At 38.7% G+C, this 21,321-nt stretch overlaps 1 protein-coding gene across 1 annotated transcript in view; it reads right to left on the reverse strand.

Annotated features, from left to right (window-relative positions):
* The window catches only part of SLC9A9 (solute carrier family 9 member A9), a 172,557-nt gene that overhangs the window by 116,671 nt on the left and 34,565 nt on the right, over positions 1-21,321 (reverse strand). Inside the window, exons 5-6 of the mRNA XM_005424684.2 lie at positions 17,746-17,861; positions 9,385-9,490 (exon numbers count right to left, since the gene is read on the reverse strand). Coding sequence (XP_005424741.1) covers positions 9,385-9,490; positions 17,746-17,861 — 222 coding nt within the window. The remainder of the gene's footprint in view (positions 1-9,384; positions 9,491-17,745; positions 17,862-21,321) is intronic.

Below are 21,321 nucleotides of genomic sequence, written 5' to 3' on the forward strand. Positions count from 1 at the left end.
AATTGGCATACTGCAGAGCCATTATAGAGAGACTACCTCTGTGCTTATCTTGGACAGAAACCTTACAACCACATAATTACAAAGCTTTCTCAACCACTTTGAAATTCAGACTTGAATTTCATTTCCAAGGGGAGGAAAGAGGAAATTATCCATCTGTTTCCTACATATCTTTCACCCTTGTGAAAATGTGACAAAATTACGCAAATTTTTAAAGGTTTCCAAAATGTTTAGTTGGCAAATCTCAGTGGAGTTCTGATAAACTTAATCAACTAAAAATCTTCCAAGATCTCATCTTTTAGGCATGTACCATCTAAAACTTAAATATGTGGCTTTTTCCCCTGCAACTGCTGATCCCCAGACGCAGCCAGCTGCTGTCCCCAGCGCTGTGAGTGTCACATCACCCCTCTTGTCCTCATTACCTCCTCTGTTTGTCACAACATAATAAGGATAGTGAAGAGGTGCTTGCACCAGGAATGAAGTCAGGGTCTCTCTTGACTTCAGGGTATGAAGGAGGTTGGAGTTTACAGTCCTAGATTATCTCTAGAAATAATTTCTTTTTATCTCAGGTGGGAGACTTAGGGACTGGAGAGTGCCACAGAAGTGGTGGAGCTGGTCATGCAGGTCAGGGCAAAGGGTAGAGTGAGATGGAGATGGTGATCATTGTCTTCTGGAAAGACAAGGGAGAGAAAGACTGAGACCAATACAAAAGCAAGCGGAAATAAGGAGAGAGTGGAGTTTTGTTACCATTGGAATAAATCCCAAGAATAGAAATTTGCTGAGTCTCATCATTGAAGCAGCTGTGAAGTGCAGTAACTGGAGGTTTGCAGTCACTCCTGCTGTGCCTGGCACTGAAGGAAGGCAGCTGATGCTGCTGTTATCAATTATTCTCTTTGCTCAAGTGACAGAAGTATATCCTGAAACCATTAGATTTCCTACTCCAAAAGGAGAAACATGCACACTGAAATGATGTCTTGGGTGTGGAGAGAGGGGGGTGTTCTGTGTATGAAAAAATGAACTTAAAAATTACATTTAATTGTTTACAAAAGCTACCTCTCAATTCCTCCTTTGTAAGATAGGAAATTTTTTGGGCATTATGTAACTAGTGAGTGTCTGATAACATTTGCATTACTTTGATGTGCTTTATGGACAGTTCCTCGTGCATATATATATATATTTATATATACACACACATATGCACATGCAAAAGAATTTCATGAAGATTTGTGTCAGTTCTAACAGCCTCAGTAGTTTAAGGATTTGAGCCTTAAAAGATCAAGGCTTGCAGGAGGAAGCAATTTACCTGATATTGTTGGTAAAAAAAAAAATGCTTAGAGCAGGTCAGAATGATGAAATTCAAATTGAACTGTAGCACTGAGGTTCTGGAGTGATTCACAGAGGGATCACAAGAGACATCAGTCTTTCCTAGTGTTCCTGGGCAGCCACTGGAAATAGTCCATTCTCCCACAATAGGAATGGGTTCTTTGTTCATATAATCATAACCTGATCTCCGAGGAATAACAGCATTTTTATGGAGTATCCTGTTGTGATAAACTCTCTGTCTTTCTGAGATGGCTGTGCTCTCCAGTACTGCATTTCTGGGAAGGATTTGGGCAATGAATAGGAGTTGGTGGCTGCCTTGCAAATGAAATGGCAGAAAGGACTCCCTCACCTTTCTGACACACACTCCTCCTCTATCTTCTGTGCCAGGAGACATGATATGTATGTTAATTTATTGCAAGAGCCAGAGAGACTCTTACATACAGTATTTCATCCAGAGAGGATGAAACCAGCTTTCTTTTGGAACACTTCAAGGGAACTAATATCAACACTATCATTTTAAAATTAAAGGGAGTTGTCTCTGTAAGTAGAATTAGACTCTGTATGAGTTGTCTCTGTAAGTAGAATTAGACTCTGTATGAGTTGTCTCTGTAAGTAGAATTAGACTCTGTATGTAATTATCTTGCTCTCAGGAAAAATCTGTCTTATTCACTAGAAAAAGGTTATTTGGACAAGAAGAACCACCTGAAGAACTCAAAACCCAGGCTGACTGGTACCATGATGTACTTCAGTTCTGAAGAGTTCCCAACAGAAATCTTTGAAATGAAGAAGCTTTGATGCCAGTTTGGTCATTTGCAGGGAAAGTGTTGCTAAATAAGTGCCACTTAGCTGTGATTTGCAAGGACTGCAAGCAGTGCTCTTAATTCTGAAGTTAAAACTTATCTGTCTGTTTGTGTATAACTGGATGGAGATACCTGCAGCTCCTCTGGTTTGATTGGGTCTGACAAGTACAGACATTCCCAGCTGATTTGAGCTAAGCTCTATCTTCATACATCCCTCAGGGCAATCTCCATAACGTTGCTCACTGAAATCTACTCCAGCTTAGCAGTCTGCAACTGAGAGCTGCCTGTTCAAATAAACTGCACAGTCAAAGCAGTGCCAATTAGAAAACTGTGGAGGGCTGGCCCTGGATGGGTGACAGGTGCCCACCCAGCCACTCCATTGCTCCTTTTTCTGCAGGATAGCATGGGAGGAAGAAAATAAGATGGAAAAAAGCTCAGGAGTTAAGATAAAGGCACATTAACTTAGCAAAAGCTGTGTGTGAAAGCAAAGACAGCAAAAGTTTTAGTCTCTGCTTCTCTTTAGTGGGTGATGCCACATACGTGCAGCAGTTGCTCTGGAATATGAATGCAGTAACATTTATCTGCCCCTTCCTGCTTTCTCTTAGCTTTTATTGCTGAGCACATCATATGGTACAGAATATGCCTTTGTGTCCTCCCTGTGTCCTCTCCCAAGCCTTTGTCCCCCTCCTACCACTGGGATGCTGGAGAGACAGAGCTGCTGCTGGGCCAGCACTGCTCAGCTGCACCAAAACACTGCTGGGCTCTCAGCAGGGCAAAGCACAGCTCTGTGAGGGCTGCTGGGGAAATGAGCTCCAGCTCACACAGACCCAGCAGCACAGAGAGTAAGGCCTTTAGCATATATTAACTAGATCCTAAGTAAAATTTTAATATGGCACTAATATTGGAAAAAGGGATATGAAATACTGAAATGTGAAAAAAATTGAGGAGTGAGAGCTACTTCCTGAAAATATTCTGTTCTGAGTGCCCATTTTCATACTGAAACTTTGGCTTTAAGAAGCATTACAGAAATTCAACAGCATTTTTTCCTCTGGTTTAAGTATAATACTGGTCTGTATAGGAAAGCTCATGGAGGAGAAAAGAAAGGAAGTTTTGTTAAGCAGAGATACAAATATTTTATGTGGGATTTCCTCTATTCTGGGAGAGAAGCTCTTTTAAAGTTCCTGCTAATAGCAAGTTTGGTTAGCTTCCCAGTGCTCACATCTCCTGTTCCAGATGGTCAGTGACGTGAAACTCTAATTATCATCAACAAAATAAGCTGGGACTAAACCCTTCCTCAAAGGTAAAAAGAGCAGATGGACAACCAAAATGTTATTATTAGAGAAATAATAGAGAAAAGGACTCCTCATCTACCTTTCAGAATCACTCACTAACGTGATGCACAATTAACTCCTTGCTCTATTAATATAAATTACAGTGTTATTTGACTGTTTGAATGGCTGCTTGTTATATAAGCCTTTCCAACAATATTTGGAATAGCAGCCAAATCCCTCTTGTCTAAGGGGAACCAGTAAGTGAAATTATTGGGCTGAGCTTCCATCCAGCATTTCATTTGCTTTCAGGTTTTCAGGGGATTCTATTTTATTCTCCTCCACAATGTTACAGACATCCCTCCTCAGGAATCTTGGTGGGAATAAAATCACAAATAGCGTTTATCTGGAATGAGGCAAGGCCTGTATCCAGAGATCCAGTTAGTCATTTGTCCAGAATTGTGGCTCACAGACACTGAAATCCCCAAATATTTGTCAAGGATTCCAAGCCATGCAGGTCAGACCATGGAGCACTCTCCCTGTCTGTTGGGCTCCAGTGCTGGCCTCACTTTGAGCTGTGATTTCTGGGTCAGGCTTTGCAAAGGCAGCCCCTCATCTAAACCTGCCCCTGCTCAAACTGAGCTCATACAGGCCTCAGTCCCTCCAGGGCTGCCCAACCAGTCCATGTAGGGACAGCTACAAAGAAAGGGTCTGGGAGCATCCCCTGTATTTCTGGAAGAATCTCATTCCTTTTCTGAATTCAGGTTCACTGCCTGATTGCAGCATATCACTCTTTAGAACTGGCTGTCCTAATTCCTATTCTCTTGCCGGTTTTCTAAGTTCAGGAGTAGATTTTGATGTACTACTTAAGGATTTCCACATAGATATTCATAACAAAACAATATAAAACTGAAAAATTGCATCAGAGAAAGATAATCAGGTTTTCCTCTGCATCCTTATGAATAAACAAGCTTTTCTTCTCTCTAAAGAGTTCTAGCTACAGGTTTATGTATCACTGTCATGATCTGTAGTTACACAATGAGCCTTATCTTTGTTTCTTGCTTCTTTTTCCTAGCCATGCCTTCACAATGTCCATTTGTTGCTTTCACCAGCTCATTTTCTTATGTCTTAATTTCACCATCTCTTCTCACCTTAGAAATCTATTTTCTTTAAACAGGAAAATGTTGCAGGTGTTGATGCTTTTTATCTGTCACCTGTCTGATGGCACAGGTGGTTTTTCCCCCCTCTTTCCTTCCTGGAAAGGTTCTGTACACACGTTGTACATTACTTGGCAAGGAGTGAGGCTTTTATCCTTTTGAAAAAGAATTCCTTGGCTGAAGAGTTCTATGTGTAGGTACACTAAAGCTATTAGCTGTGTGTACATAAGGGCCCACTTGTGGATAGAAGTGGTTTTTTACACTGTTTCTCTGTACTGATATGTCTAGGATGTGTGAATAAGATCTTAGCACTCAGATACACGTTGAGAATAAACAGAACTTAAATTAGTTTCATTTTCACTCCAGTGGCTGAGACAGTATTGTAAGAGACACTAAGGAATTGCTTGAGTACATACAGGGTTTAAAAAGTGGCTAAAAATATAAGGGCTATAGAGAAACCAGCATCCTTTTTCTTTTCTTATGTGATGACTCAATACTATTTGTCATGTGCTAATAGTGCCTAACAAATCTCAGCGTGAGGAAGGGGATTCAGGCTGACAGAATTCCCTGTGTTCTTAGACTGAACAAACTTACCTACAGGTGGGGAGGAAGCTGAAACAAAGGACTTGCTAAGAGAAAAGTCTTTGTTTCTTAATTGATACACATGAAACAAAAGATTTTGACACAGTACATATGGAAACCCACAACGTTGCTTTCAAAGGACACTTTCTGAATATAACTGCAGTTTGTGGGGAAAATATGATGTGAGAACATTCAGATGGCTTTCCTCTGTAAAATTTGTTATTCAATGTGCTCAGGGATCAAAGTGTGGCAAAAACTATACAGAATAATGCTTCAAAAATGGAAGGGCAAAGGATCCAAATTAGTGACAGTCCATGACAAAAGAAAAAAGAAAAATATAATCATAAAGGGAGCTTCACATCTACTGAGATATGCATCAAGCAGACACCCATCATAACTTTCAAAGACAATATTATTCCTGCAACTCCCAGCTCCCAATTTAATTATTCAGTAGCATGGTTACAATATCTGTTCTTGTCCTTTGCAGAACAGCTGATTTTAATATATGATACTCAAGGAATAACAATTACAAATTGTGAAAAGTAGGGTAGTAACACTTGCAGATAATGGACAGTTACATCACTGGGACAATGACCACATGAAATGCAGACTGAATTCTTGTAACTGCATTTGATGTTCGTCCAATATCTGTTTCTCAGTCTCTGATTACATTTCTCTCTTGTGTATGCTACATTCAAGTTCAGTGACATAATAACAGAATTAAACCCACTGAAATAATAACAATACAGGTAAACAAGTACCTAGAATCAGAAAGGTTTAAAGATTCTTATTAATTTTCTATTTGAGGTCCATTGTATCACAAGAGTTTCCTATATTTTGAAAACATCTACATTCTACTAAAAGTAGTAATATGATGGCTGTGCCTACCAGTAAGAATCCCCAGTGTGTCAGAAGGAATTGTCTTGTCTGCCTAAGAAAATTGTGGGAATCACTGTCTGAGAAAAGACAGCCTTAGAGGGTGCTCAGCCCAAACTGAGCTGAACTCCAGCTTCTGAGTTATTTCCCCTGGAAATTGATACTGTTTTTCAATAAACTTTCAATAAATCAGTTACCTTTGCCATGTTATTTCAGAAAGCCTTATACAAGCTTCTGCCAAGAAAGGAGGGTTTGAGCATGACATTAACTTGTATAAGGTATGTCTAGACTAGAATGAAAGTACTTTTTGAGTGAAGATGTACAATGACCTGAGTTGGTATATGTTTATCCTGGAAATATTTAAGACGAACCATGAAACTACTTTTATCAGGATTTTCCTCAGTCAGTATTCTGGAAAACAAAGTATGTAGGAAGTATTTGTGGCATAATTAGTCACACGGGTTTTTCTGGTGAAAGCAGACATGTTGAATAATCTAATAAGTACTCTCTTTTAAGGGTCTGGTATAATTTTTCTTAAATACTTGGAATTCTTGATGTTTATTTTCTGTGAGAATTCCCACAAGTTTTTATTAAAAGCAGAATTTTATCCTAATAACAAAAAGTTAGAAACTCTGGAAGTGATTTTGATATGAGGAAATCCTCGTTGCATCTCCCATGCCCTTGCTTAGAGAGGCCCTTGTGTGTGTGAGTTCTCCCAGATGCACAGCAGCTTGTCAGCCTTCCTGCAGCCACTGCTGTCAGTTTGAGTCACAGTGATCCCTCCTGCATGGATTATCTTAAAATAGCACACTATAAATGAAACCTTGCAGTTAGCACAAACACCCAGGTGTTTGGTGGGGCAGGATGGCCACAGGAGAGCTGTTCAACTGCCCCAGAGAACTGGTGTCCCTGGCTGGGATTTTCACTGTGTGCACTCACTCTTGCAGCAACACAGCTCGTGTGACTTGCTAAATCCCTAAAAAAATGCAGGGGTGGCTGCTCCTGCTGCTGTCCTTCTTAAACTAAATGATAAACAGGACAGGAAAAATAGACACTGGAGGGAGAAGCTGAAAGAAAGGAGAGAGATCAATCTAAGCCCTTGTTGGCAGACAGCCATGCTGCCTTCACCTTGCCAAATTGCCACCTCCTGCCATAACCTGCCATAAGGGCCCCCTCTCTTTTCTCTTCCTGCCTTTCCTGCAGTGAGTCACTCCCGCAGACATCATCGTACTTATTCTGTTAGATAATGAACCACAATGTGTATTTTCATATTCTATTTTTCTGGTTATCATTATGTAGTGCACTAAATTACTTACTCTTGCTTTTCCAGATTTGTAAACATTATTCTCACACCTTTTTAAATAGACATCTATTGCTGTAATTATGAACATGTTGTGTTTGCACACAAGAATGGTATGGGTTACAGGAAAAAAAATAGCTGTTCTTTTGCAGTGGCAGAAAAACAATTTTCTTCATTTAAACTCTTGTTGGTCTAGTAGGGTTTTAATGACCTGAAACTGGCAATATTAACAGTATATTTTTACTTAAAATGCTACAGGAAGATTATATTGGGTTGCAGAAGTATTGTATTTGTGCAGAATCTGATTATTTAAGCCAGAGAGTAATGAAATGTGAAACTGATGATGCCATGTATTCTCCTCAGTCTCTGCAAATGACTTTAGAAATCAAAAATTGGTCACAGTGAATATATAAAAAAATCACAACAATTTTCCAGTGACAAGAGATTCTATACTAAAGATTTGTAATCTCCCATGTAACAGCAAAGAAAACATGAAAGGTAGATAGGCTGAGGTGCATAACCTAGACTTGAGTACTGGGAAGAGCAGGGCTTAGAAACACATGAATCATGTACTGGAATACTGAGGGAACTGGAATCTGATGGGACTTTTCCTTTTACATTTGTTCTGGAGTTGAGTTGCTCCTTTGGGAGATCTGTGTGCTTTGGCATCAGGGTGACTGAAAACTAGAGATTTCAAACACTCTGGGTTCCCTTGAGCTGCTTGGAGCCTCACTGTTCCTCTGTGGGAACCTTGCACTAACAGAGGAGGAGTCTCAATGAGCAGAAAATGTCTCGGCTGTTATTAAACCGCAACAAGGGAGGGAGATAAAAATCTCAGACATTGCCACCTACACACTTCCCAATTCTAATAGCTGCTTCAATGCTGTTCTGTGGCTCTCTCACGGAGTTGTCTGGTCTTTGCTTACTTTTCCTTTTGTGCATTTTATTACCTGATGTACCAGAGCTCTCCCAGGTGACACATTCCAGCCCCAGTCCTGGGATGTGACAGCCACCCTGTATCTAACCCTGGGCTGCTGTGCTCAGACACTCAACAGCATCTGAAAACATTGCTCTTGCTCTGAAAACTCTGGGAGGAGTTCAGTGTAGGTGAAGGTTACTAGACTGATAATTGGAGAGTGATAAATTAAATAGGAATGCTATTTCTTTTTTGTATTATGAAACAAGTTTGGGTCTTTTTGCAGTAATTATTATAAGTTGAAACTCCATGGGGTTTCAGACAAAATATTAAGCTCATCTTTTCACTACTGTAAAGTCTTTAATTCTGAGAGATAGGATAAACCCTTGTTCAAGGAACGATGTTTTAAGGAGAAAGTTGGCACTGAATTAAGGCTTACTGTGAAGCACCTTCAAATGTTGTGGAGAAGTGAATTTGACTTTGCAGTTCTGTTACTTTTAAGATTATCTGAGAGGATTATTTGTATTTCTGGCAAACTCTGGGAAGCATATAATACATGTAGAGTGGAGTAAACTTGAGATCTCGTTAATCATGTACTTAGCATCTATGTTTTGAGGACAGCACATACTTGTGTGATTTTGGCCCATCATTTGTGATCTGTTTGAGGATTCCTGAGAATAAAAAAGCTACATATAATTTTAAAATAATATTATCCGCTGAAGCTCTGCCAGCTTCCATAGACAGAAGTAGATAAACAGATACTGTGTATTACTTTGTGGTTTTAATCTTGGAAAATAACAATTGCACAAAATAAAAAGAACCTGTCTTGAATTTTATAGTTGCTCTATGTCCTAGATGCTCATTTAGCATTTTTTTTCAAGATACCTTGTTTAGATGAGGAAAGAAATGTTTACCATTTTACAGAATATACTGCTTTCTGGGTTAAAGAACATGAACTAAAATTGCATTCTGGATATACAGTTGCTATAAACAGTATTGGAATTCTAGTGTTAACAAACCAAGAAAAACTCTAAAACTACATCTTTGTAACAAAACCTTCAAATGGTACAGCTGTACTTGAACAAACAATATCAGTGAGAATGGCACCAGTGAGAAAAGCTTTAATGATCTCCCCAGGTAAAGCAAGGAGGTGGGTGTAACTTACTGTGTCAGCACGATAGCCACAGCATCATTTAGGACACTCTCTCCAAACAGGAGTGTGTACAAATCTGTATCCACATTCAGCTCATGGAAAATAGCAAGGACTGTCACTGTATGGAGAGAAAGCAAAGTGAGTTGGTATTTTCATGTTCCTCTGGCAGTTCAAGAAATAAAGCAATGTTAGAATACAGGTTTGAGAAGCCCAGTCCTATATATTGCCTAAGGGGATAACAATGGGTTAAGGAGGATCAACTGGAAAACATAAGCTCCTTAAATTCATTAAGTCTATGAGTTTTGCTGCTGCAGCTGAGTTAGGAAGAAGCTTTCCCTCTCACACAGAGAACCCTACATAGATGAAAATGTCACAGCATGTTTCACTGTGCACGGACTGTGATCTTGTGACCACAGAGGAATAAGGGTGCTGAAGAGTTGGGTTTGCTGTGGATTTTGTGTGTGATGAGTGGGGTCTACCTGTTTTAAGAAGGACATAATAGCACTTATCCATCTGTTACACATGTTCACTAAGGGATGTACAGCACGCCCACCCTGTCCTGCCCCACACTCTGCAAGGATGTGGCTCATGGCAGCCAGGAAGCCTTGAACCCAGACCAGGATATTTGACACCTACAACCCATTCTAGGGTTCCTTCAGCATACCAGTAATTGCAGTTCCTTCCTTCTCCCTGACTTACACCCTATATTTGATTTTCAGTTCACCAGTGCAATAGAAAAAATAGAGCGTGGTGAATTTAAATTGAAGGTGAGCAAATGATTTAGACACACATCATCAGGAGAATTTAGACATTTGGTTCCTATTCAGGTAAATAAATCCTGTAGATATTAACTTAGGCCTTCTCTGTTTTTCCCTCTTCCCTGCAGACAGGGGATCACAGTCCTTCCTATGGTCTATTTTCCACTTCATAACCTCCAGCTGAAGAAGGCTGTCTGTGTTCTGTGTACGTCTTATTTGAATTCTTATTATTCTTACTATTTTCTCTTTGCATGGACAAAGTAGAACTTTCTCATTTCAAACAGAATTCAATGTAAAGACCCCCAATTACTTGTCTGGTTAAAAACTGCACGGTAACTCAGTGCTTCACTGCTGCTCATTCTGGTATATAATTGTGCAATTGACTCAGTCCTTATAGCCCAGAAATCCTAAAGATTAGGAGTGCTTCTGGGATGCCATGTTCACATCTGACATTTTAGAAATAAAAATAATACACTTTTACATTTGCATGACTGCTGATAATTCATACAAGACCATGACCAGCTGATTATGCTTTGTCTTAATGACATTTTTTAGAACTTTCAAAGCATTGCTGCTAAGGTTTTCTAAATGGCACTTAAATATCTATGTAATCTCAAAATCAGTTTATAAACCCAAAATAGATTCTCAGTTCTCCTGTGAGATTTTATGTTAAAGTGATCTCTGTTGATGTGTTATCTCTGAAGAATTTTGGAAGTGTTATTCTACAGAAGACAATTTAGGAGATGTGTGTAGCTAAACATTTGCTGATATAGCTATATTTAAATTAGCTAGTTATATTTAACCATCCTGGTAACCTCACCCATCTACTCCCACTGCAGTTATAATTTAAACTAGGAAAAGAGTTCTTTGCCCAGAATAGCTCAAAGGTGTAGGCAGAAGCTTTATTGACAAAAGATATTTTCTTGGTTCACCAACATCTATATTCAGGTTTTTGCCTGATTAGCAAGGCTGACTTAATGTGCTAAATGTGGGCTCAGTTTAGTCTCCTGCTCTCTAATGTCATTGGCATAAAAACAGACTTGTTTTCTAAAACTATTTGCCACTTTCAGCTTTTGCTTATTAGCTAATTAGTTTGGGGTCTCGTTAATAGTCCCTGTGATAATGATAGAAGGAAAAGAAAACAGTAATCAAAGTCAGTGTACTGCTGGGTGTGTGTGGAGCAGGCCAAGGCAATTAGACAGATGCCTACACATTCCTCTCCTTCCTCCTGCCTCCTAAATAAACAACTTTCTCTTCTTGTTTCTCTTCCAACTCTACCCCAAAAATGTTACTTTAATCTTTTCAAATGAAAGCAAAATAATAAATCAAGCAACACAGTAATGCATCAATTAGCTCTTCTGGGAGAAAGTCCCCATTTCACCCAGTTCTCAGAAAGTATCTTCCATTTCAAATGTTTTCCCATTTCCAGGGGAGGTTATTGGATCTTTACCTGTCCCTGTCTGAAGGGTCCTGGTCTCTGCTCTGTCCTTCTCTTATCTGGCCCAAGGCAGAGCAAACTTCAGCCCCACCTCTGCTGACAGATACTTATCTGATTTGTTTTCAAAGAACTGAAATGATGCTGGTTCCATGAAACTCAAGGGAGTCTAACTTGCTCTTCAGTATTCATATCATTTATAAATGCAATTATTCCTGAATCATGTCTAACCCAAATCTCCCCTCCTGCTTTTCAAGTCTGCAATTTCCATTCCTAGCCTAATGAGAGACAAAAATTTGTCATATTTATTCTGATTTTCTTTCAGCAGAATTTGTCTATTCAAAGACTCAATTCAGACATCTCCTCCCTAAAATGACTCACTTCATTCAATCTCCTCCTTTAGTAATGTTTTCTTGCCCTCTAATCAGCTCATATCTTTCCTGAAATACAGTGCCTAAAACCACATCCCAGTAATGTAGTTGACACTTGCTGTCAAGAAATAGAATGAAAAAATGCTGTAGAACACGTTAATAAACCCTGTTTTCCTTTTTTTTTGCTATGTATTGGTACTCATGACTCATTTTCATAGGTTGTAAACTTGAAATCATTTTCAGAAGTGAATGCTCACTTCTTATCTGCTGTCTATGAAGATGCTTTTTTTTCAATGTAGCATTTATCCTTGTCTATTTTAAATCATTACAGGAATCATACTGAATTCTAACCATGCCTTTCAAAGTGTTTGCAATCTCCTTTCAGCAGAATATTGTACCATAAAGGAACACCCTCCATTGCATTAGCCAGCTCATTAATAAAAATTTTAAATAGTGTCTGCACAAGAATAGAGATTTGCAGGATCTTTAGCACATCCACCCTTTTAAGAGCTCCAGGAAACATTTTCACCTTGTTTTGACCACCACTGTCTGGGCACTCCCCCATGACCACATTTGCTTTGATTAATTATGAGAATCTCTGGGCATAGGTCAGAATGGCCACATCAAAGGGGATGTGCTGCTCTGCTATGGAAAAAAGTTAATTGAAGTTACCTCTGGATAGAATAATGTTCTAGGAATAGTCATCATGTCCAAGGAAGTCACATCATGTTTTGTCAAACAGATGACTTTAAAACTCAAGGGAAATAATTTAAAAATAATCCTATACCAGAGTAACATGTCCAGTCTGTGAGAACTTTGATATCTAAGTCAAGTTTGTAGATGCTGCACTGCAATCAGCTTGGCCCCTGGCTTTCTGAAGGCACAGCTGAGCAGCAGTGAGTAGGGCTTGTTTTTTGTGTGGTAACTACTTAAAGACTCATAATTCATTACATACAATATGTATTATAAAAATACCAAACTACTTTCTTTAAGGTACTCAGCATCTCTTGTTTCAGTGTAAGCAAATGAGGACAGAAAAAGAGGTGGGTAAAGAACTGGCTGGAAGGACAGGTCATTGGTGGAGCACCAACACCTTTTGTGGTAGTAGAACACACACCAACAGAAATAACAGGTACCAGAGCTGCTGACTCAGAAAGGGTTGTGAGCTTCAGTTAAAAATTCAGTGATGGGAAGCAGGAAATAGTGAGGCATCTAAGATTTTCACAGATTTTATTTATGCCAACAAAAGTCTGATTCACTTCTTCCCTGACTTCATGGGCTGAGGTAACATCTGTCACATGCTGAACCCAAAATGATTTCAGTTGTACCCAAGTCATAAGAAGTGTCTGTGGAGCTGCTTTGTGAAAGGTATCTTTGGACAAATGTAGAAACAAATTGGCTTGTTATAGATGCCTGTAAAAAGTATCTATAACTGAAATATCACCAAACTAAAACAATCCCTGCTCTAACTGTATCCAATGCTACTTTGCTGTTACTTTTAAAAGAATAAGGAAACAAAAAATAAATTACACCATTATATAAAGTACTGGTATTATTGTACTTCAGTCTTCTGACTAGAGCTATTAATATCTTTCATAGCTCATGGGCCTAAATTCTTTCAGGAGTGCACTATCAAATGAGAAGAAAATAAGATTAGAGAAATCTAACTTTTATTTCCTATTGACTTTGTCTAAAAATAAAGATTCCAATTTGAATTATAGACTCCTTTCCCTATTAATAAGTCACAGCACTCACAGATTAGTTCAGTGGTGAATAAGATGAAAGCAGATATATATTTTCATTTAAAACACATTTATAAACCATCTTACATAGTGTTTGAAATGCATTACCTTGCTGTATTTATACATTATGCTTCTTAATGCAAAATCCTTCGATTTTATGAGAAACAGAAACTGCTCTTTCTGATAAATATCCAATTCTATCAATAACAAGAGCAGCGCAACCCACAGCTCCAGTTCAGCTGTAACCATAGTAACTTCAAAAAGGGAAGAGCCTTGTGATTGTCAATGTGACCAAAGGTAAGGGAGTTCATATAGCTCAGAAATAGCTGTGCTTCAGCAAACCCTCTGAAGGCAAATCAGTTTTCTATACTTGAAACATCAAAAATTAGAAAAGAAAATAAAAGGAAAGGCTAAAGGTATGTGGAATGTCTTTGGATGGGAAGGTGGTTATCCAGAAGGTGTTACTAGCAGCAGCCCTGGAGGCTGCCAGAGTTGTGCTGTTTGTGTCATTTTGGTGGCTGGGGAAGAGGTCCCATCCTTACCCCCCTGCGCCAGGTCTGTGCTGTTCATTGTTCCATTAGAGCCACAGGGACAGCTGGGCCACCAAGCCCTGTGGCAGTGTCCCTGTGAGGTCTGTGATGGGCAGTGTCCCTGTGAGGTCTGTGATGGGCAGTGTCCCTGTGAGGTCTGTGATGGGCAGTGTCCCTGTGAGGTCTGTGATGGGCAGTGTCCCTGTGAGGTCTGTGATGGGCAGTGTCCCTGTGAGGTCTCTGCTGGGCAGTGTCCCTGTGAGGTCCCTGCTGGGCAGTGTCCCTGTGAGGTCCCTGCTGGGCAGTGCCACTGTGAGGTCTGTGATGGGCAGTGCCACTGTGAGGTCCCTGCTGGGCACCCAGAGCTGGGGCTCCCCAGCACGTTCCCTGCTCCCCCTGCTGCTCCCGAGCAGGGGCACCTGTGTGAGCACAGAACACAGCCAGGAACTGCCCTGCCACCTCTGAAGGGAGCCCAAAACCACTCCCAGGGTCAGGGCACGCCAGAAACCAAATCCCAGGGCTAACACAAGGAAACCCTTTCAACAGTGAAACAGGGAAATCTGTGCTGGTTTATGCAGATGAAACAATAAGACATGATTTCCTTGACAAGGTGATGAATTATGCCTATTGATCAGAATAAAGAAAAATGTAAATACTGGTGCCATGTTTTAAATCAAGAATAATGAAGGAACAATTTGGGAATTTAGAAATTCTATTTTTTAAAATTTAACCTCTCACCTGAAGTCTTAAAATGAGAAACTTTCTCTACTGAAAATGATAAATTATTGGAAGGAGATGTTCTCTCTAAGATGAATTATTTGGTCAAGAGTGACCTTGCTTTGTCCCTGAAGTTTCTAACTGTCCTTTCCAGAGGCACAAAAGTCTTTTGAGGCATCTCATAGTATTGATATTTAAGGATCACAGTCTATAATGCAAAACACAGTCCCAAGTATATCCAGTCCTAAATTAATTTCTTAATCTTAGTTCAAGTGTTAGTTTTCTATGTAAGAGAACACATAGCAAATAACAGCAATTCTCCTGAATTATTTTTATGCCAAAATATCTGGATTAAAAATCTTCGCATAAACTTCAGAACTAAAAGCTGCAGAGTGCTGTGACATTATTTCCTTCTTCTTTGCAATACTAGAAAATTTTACATGGCATATGTTCGTTTACTACCTTGAGATTAAAAATCTTTGTTTAACATGTAAACACCTACCAGCCATCTTTATTATCACAAATAAGGAGCTCAATCAAACCAACTTCTGTCAAGTCAACAAATCAGTTTTTAGCATCTTTTGAGACTTAATTGCTTTCCATAGCCATGGGAAATTAAATCTCTTTTTGAAATGAGTTCATAATCCTGCACAGTGAAGAATTAAATGAAAAATCATGTAGCAAATCTACAGGAATTTATTGTTTCATCTTAAGACCAATTTATTGGTCTAACACTAACAACATTTTACTAAAGTTTTCTTTAAAAAACCCAAAATGAACCCTAGTTATCACAGATAAAATCTTTATACTGATTATTTTATGCCCTAATATGTATCAGTTCTCTAGGGAGCCATATTTGAACTGATTTTGGAAAGCCAGTGAGCTCTTTACACATTTGAGATTATAATTCACTGGCAAATCATAAAACACAAAGAAATATTTTCAGAAGTGTCAACCATTTAATTAATGAAAAACTTAATTCAAAGTTCTCTTAAGTCTTTGAGGGGTTGAAATTTATGGATAAGATTAGTGAACACATGAAACAACTTAGAATATTGTGAATTGATAGCAGAGGGAGCAAGACTGAACATTAAAAGCTCTTGGATGTGCACAGACTATATAAGCAGAGAAGTAATTAGAAACAATATTAATCAGTGACAGTTTGTCACACTAAAAATAATTTTCTCAACTGCAACTTTAGCTTTTTAAGCCTGTTTAAAACTCTGGGAAAAGTAATCCTTGTAACTTATTCCTTACAGTGCAAGAGGAGCTTCTGTTTTGTTGATTTTTTTCCCCTCTTGATTGTTCTAGATTAATCAGTGGTGGTTTAATACTCTTATAATCAAAATCAGTGCATTTGTCTTATACATTACTCATCATAAGTCAACATTTGTGAAACTAAATAGTCTTGGACTGGGAAATGGGAAAAGAAACTAAGCCAGCTGCAAAACCCTATTCATAGCACTATCAAGAAATATCCTTGGAAATTGTAAGGATGCTTTTATTCCATAAGCAGTTTATTTTCCTAGGTTTTCCTTGTGCTTCCAACTTCTGTGTTTTTCTCTTGCTCTGAGGATAGGCTTCAGTCATGTGCTGAGTCTTATTAATATGGCTGGGTGATTGAAGAAGTGGCAGCATATTGGATGTGTGGATTAATTTGAGAACAACAATGTCATGCAGCTTTTACAGTAACCTTGCAACAACTGGTTTTGTGGAAACAATTTGTTTTATACTGTACTTTTAAGCTGTCAGAATGATAAATCACAAGCTAAAATATTTTGTTGACTATTGAGACATCATTTAAAGACTGGAAAAAATGTGTAGAACAATATTGCTTTTTCTCACTTCTTTTAAAAGCCAGGAATTTGAAAACTTTATTTCTAAGTCTCTCAAAGAAGCTTCTCAAGGGTAGTTTTTTAACACTAATGCAGAATTTCACATCCATCACAAAATGTTTTCTGTTCTGTCTCCTATAACAGCTCAGCTGAAAATTTTACAAAAATCCATTGCACCCTTGCAGATTTTGTATTTTGTCTTAGCAGATAACCTCTAAAAAATATATGTTCACCTTCTCCTTTACTGTGTTCCCACAGCTGCAAATAGCAATACTTTAATATCTGAGTTATTGACAGTTTCAACATAACAAAACCTGGACAAATCTATGAAAGCTAGGCTAGCTTTGAGATTAGACTGTTTTAATTAGAAGATAGGACTAGAAGACCTCCCGACATCCTTCCAAATCTAAATGATTCTGTAATTCTTTGATTCCAAAATTGACTGATTCTGCTTCCCAGGCTTTGCCATTTACTGTGACTTTGGGCTTTAAGTCTCACATCTGCAAATTCAAGTCAATTTCTTGGTATCTGTTTTTTTGAGTTGTATTTATCCTGAACATTGATATCACATAAACAGTATTTATATGGCCAAATTGGAATGCTCCATTCCCCATATCTTTAAAGGGGGTTAAGTCACACATGGATGGGAGGTTGTGATTATTATATGTGAGGCTCCAGCAGTTCTCATATCAGCAAGCAACAGGTGGTGTCCTGAAAATCAGAGAGCATTTTCCCAATCTTTTCAGTAACCTTAATTATAAAGTTTGTGATCTCAGCCTAGGAAAACCAGCAACTAAAAAGCCACAAGGGATCTCAGGAGCTGACTTGGACTTTGATTGACTTATGATTATCAGAATATCAGGTACTTAACAGCTAAGGGAAGGAAAAAAACCCCAAGAACAGAGACTTAGAACATTTCTATGGCATATACAGTTCTTATTTACTCTTCTGACTTTTGAAAAAGTAATCTATTTGAAATGGTTACCTGGATCTGTGGCAGACATCAGCGATCCAAAAAATAAACAGTCAGTGAAGTGGAATTCCCATTGCTTTAACTGGCCAATGTGTACCATGGCCTTCACAAAGCCATACATTATCAACCTGTCAGGGCAAGGATAAGACTGGTATTCAGACAGAGTATGTAATATTTATGTTTAATTTACAGTATTAAACAGGTTCTTATTCTCTTCAGCTTCTTTTCAATGAATATATCACATGAATACTGAACATAAACTGGTATCATATAAAAATTCTATTTCCTGTTCAGCTGTCAAATATTGTATTGAAATGTCAGAGACAATTCCAAATCAAAGGTTTTCTGGGTAATTTTCATCTGCTGTTAGCAAAGAACAATGGTTTGGGCTGTTTATTTTTCAAAAGGGAAGATAAGGTAAGCTTAGGAAGACATTATTAAGACAAATTTGTCTAATGTAGAATATTTAAACAAAGGCAGTTCTACTATCAGCTCTGTGGCTTGCTCTGTATTTCTAAATGAACTGTGTTATTCTATCAGCTTTTAAATGTTAGCAGCACTCAAAGTTCCACATAAGGTCTCTAAGTGGGCATATTTAACAACTCACAGTGACAGTGAGCCAACAAAGTCACATTTCAAAATGCACTGCTACAGCCTCACGAGTTTCACAGGAAATGTTATCTCTGGTTTATGTAACTAGACAGTGCTCTCTGAGATGTGCATTCCAATTAGAATCTTGAAATAACTTGGAAAAAAGAGATTCACTTGTTGTTAGAACCTGTTGCAGATTTTTACAATATTATTCATGTTCAGTCTAGATAATAATAAACCCCATTGCATTGAATGCCTGTTCCATAAACACATAAATTGACAACTGTGCTCTTCTAACTTCAGGCTCTAAACCAATCATTTAAACAAGTTCCATGCATGCTCATCCTGAGCTAGGTTTTGCCCTCAGCTTTCCTCCTAAAGATCTTCTGAATTCACATGAGCACCGACCTGAGGGACAGATAAAGTGCAATTAACAAACAGCCTGAGAGTTAATTACCAATCACTTTCAGATACTTCACCAAGCTCGCTGTGTTGCACAAGAAGAGAAGCAGAGAGGTCTCCACAGCCTTCCCTAGTGGCCCTGAGTATTTGTGTAGATATTTACAGAAGTTGTCTAGCAAACAGCTCACCAGCAATCACCCTACACCACTGTACGCAGCTCTGGGTCTCCCTGATTGATGAGCTCACTTTCTCCCCCTTCCCAAAGAACAATGACTCAAGACCTTGCAGTGAACTTAGTCTTATCCCCAGAAAATTTTGTCAGCTCTAAGGAATGAGACCTTCAAAACCTGACTGTGGTGCTGCTCTCCCAATTTTCAATTGTATCCAAAGCCACAGTAATGGAAATGAGCATAGCCATGTCTTTTAGAAATAATTGCCTAAAACTACCTGCAGGTTTGACCAGAGATACTCTTCTCCCTCATTTAAAAATATTTTAAAATGGTAAATAAAAATAAGTTCTAACTATTTGGCAAATTTAGTACTGATAATTCTAAATATTGAAAAGATGGATCCCAGTGGATACCTGAGCTCCCAGTGGTAGTGATATTACACATCATCCAGTAGTACCCAACACAGCTGTTCTTGCTGGAAACCCAAGAAGGAAAGCACACCCCAAAGACAGCAGGACATGAATCCCAAGGAAATGTTCTGCACTGATGGTACTACTGCTATTATAAAGTAGAACTGGGAAAAAAAAAGTATTATTGATTTTTAGAGCTGCTGTCACTTAATTGGATTATTTTAGTATATTTTTAGCAAGTTTATACCAAATTTCAGTAAATCAGATTGCTTTATTATTCAAACATCCATTTAATATATGTTAAAAAATTATGACATGTCTATTAGTAAGTTGTAAATAAATCAAAGCATCAGTGACTCTGAATTTCCTGTGGAATGTTCCTGTCCCATGGGAATATGTTCCCACCCAGTGCTCACTGCTGACACAGAGCAGGCTATTGACACCAATGGAGTTAACATAAGAAGCTCTGAATCTGTTGAGTAGGATAGTACTTCTATTTCCAATTCCTGTCTCTAAAATCATCTTTTTTACTAATAGAGAATGCTAAATTTTATTTTTCATGGTCTTAGAATTTCAGAACTGAGATCTTCAGGGCAGTGTAAAGGAAACAGAACTTGAGTGGCAAATCAGTGTAACTCTGATTTTCAATGTGGCTTTGAACATCTTAATTTTAAAATAATACTGCAAAATTATTTTATATACTTTGTGAAAACAGTTTTTTAAAATCTGTATTGCAAATACGTTGGTAAAGTTGCTGCCTCTTAAACGGTAGGATCTTTATATCTGTGTTCTAAATGATCCTTATCTGATAATTTTATAGAGTAAGAGCTACTTTCTGTATAAGCCTGGGTTTTGCATTTATACTGTGAACAGTGCATCATTTAGAGCACTGTATTTACCACAGGAGATAGTGTCCCTTCATTCTCCCCAAATGAAGCAGTGAGTAGGATTCTGTGGAACAAAAATAATGAGGCACAGAGCTGGGCAAGGACTTAAGAGAGGAGACTTCTGTTGAAAATCGGAGTCCTCAGAGCTGCTGCCTCAGGTCCCTGCTGCACTTTGATCCACAAAGCCTCTCAACTCCCAGGAGGTTTTTGGGGGGTTTGTCCAGCACTGTGTGTGTCCAGCACGTCCTGCTTGTCTAGAGATCCTCTAGGATTCACAAGCTGATGAATGGCCTGTCTGCCAGGGAGAACTGCAGGGATTCTCACAAAGCCCAGAGCTGCAGGAAAAAGAGGCGGCTCCACTTTTCAGCCCCTTTCATTCTGCTCTGACTGAGCAGGACATGTGAGCCTCAGAGCCAAACCTTGCTTCACCCCATTGTACTTTATTTTTCCTACAGTAAGATGCCAAACAGGGTCCCAGCTCCTACAAGCTGCTCCACCTTGCTCATAATGAGCTGTTATTCATTTAATTAGGCAGCTGGGATGTGCATGGATGTGACAGTGTGATGTGGTATCAGGCGCCATGGGTCCTATCCTGGGTGATGGAAGTCTGACCTTAAGCCTACACTTTGAAGTTAAATTCTTTTCCCTCTGTCCCTCTAGCTCTGTGTGTCTCAAATTCTGCTAGGTGACAAAGCCAAACAATGCAATTTTTTTTTGCATCTAGGTATATATGTCTGCTCTAGAAGCTACACAGACTCAATACAGAGCATGGAGTTGATGTGGAATTGTTCTACCTCCTTGTCACTTCTTTTTGTCATGAATAAATCTTCAAATTCAGCAATGTATTTTTGTGATCAGAAAGTAGATGATCAGAAACATTATACTTTAGAAACAAATTGCAGCTAAATTGATCAGTAATTAAAAGTTGCTGAAAACTTCTCAGTTGGCCTTAGTGATGGTTTGGTTCTTCAGAAAATGTTTGTGAATAACTGATTTGTCAGAGACTTGGAACTGTCATAAAGTAAATAAACAGAAGAATAAAATGCAGATTAGCTTTGCTGTAGGGGCTCTGACATTTTCTACACCCAAACATATTTTTAAAATCTGGGGAGGAGCCCATCAAGTTAG

This window comes from Geospiza fortis, unplaced genomic scaffold (assembly GCF_000277835.1).
Source record: "Geospiza fortis unplaced genomic scaffold, GeoFor_1.0 scaffold318, whole genome shotgun sequence".
In the NCBI taxonomy this organism is placed as follows: Eukaryota; Metazoa; Chordata; class Aves; order Passeriformes; family Thraupidae; genus Geospiza; species Geospiza fortis.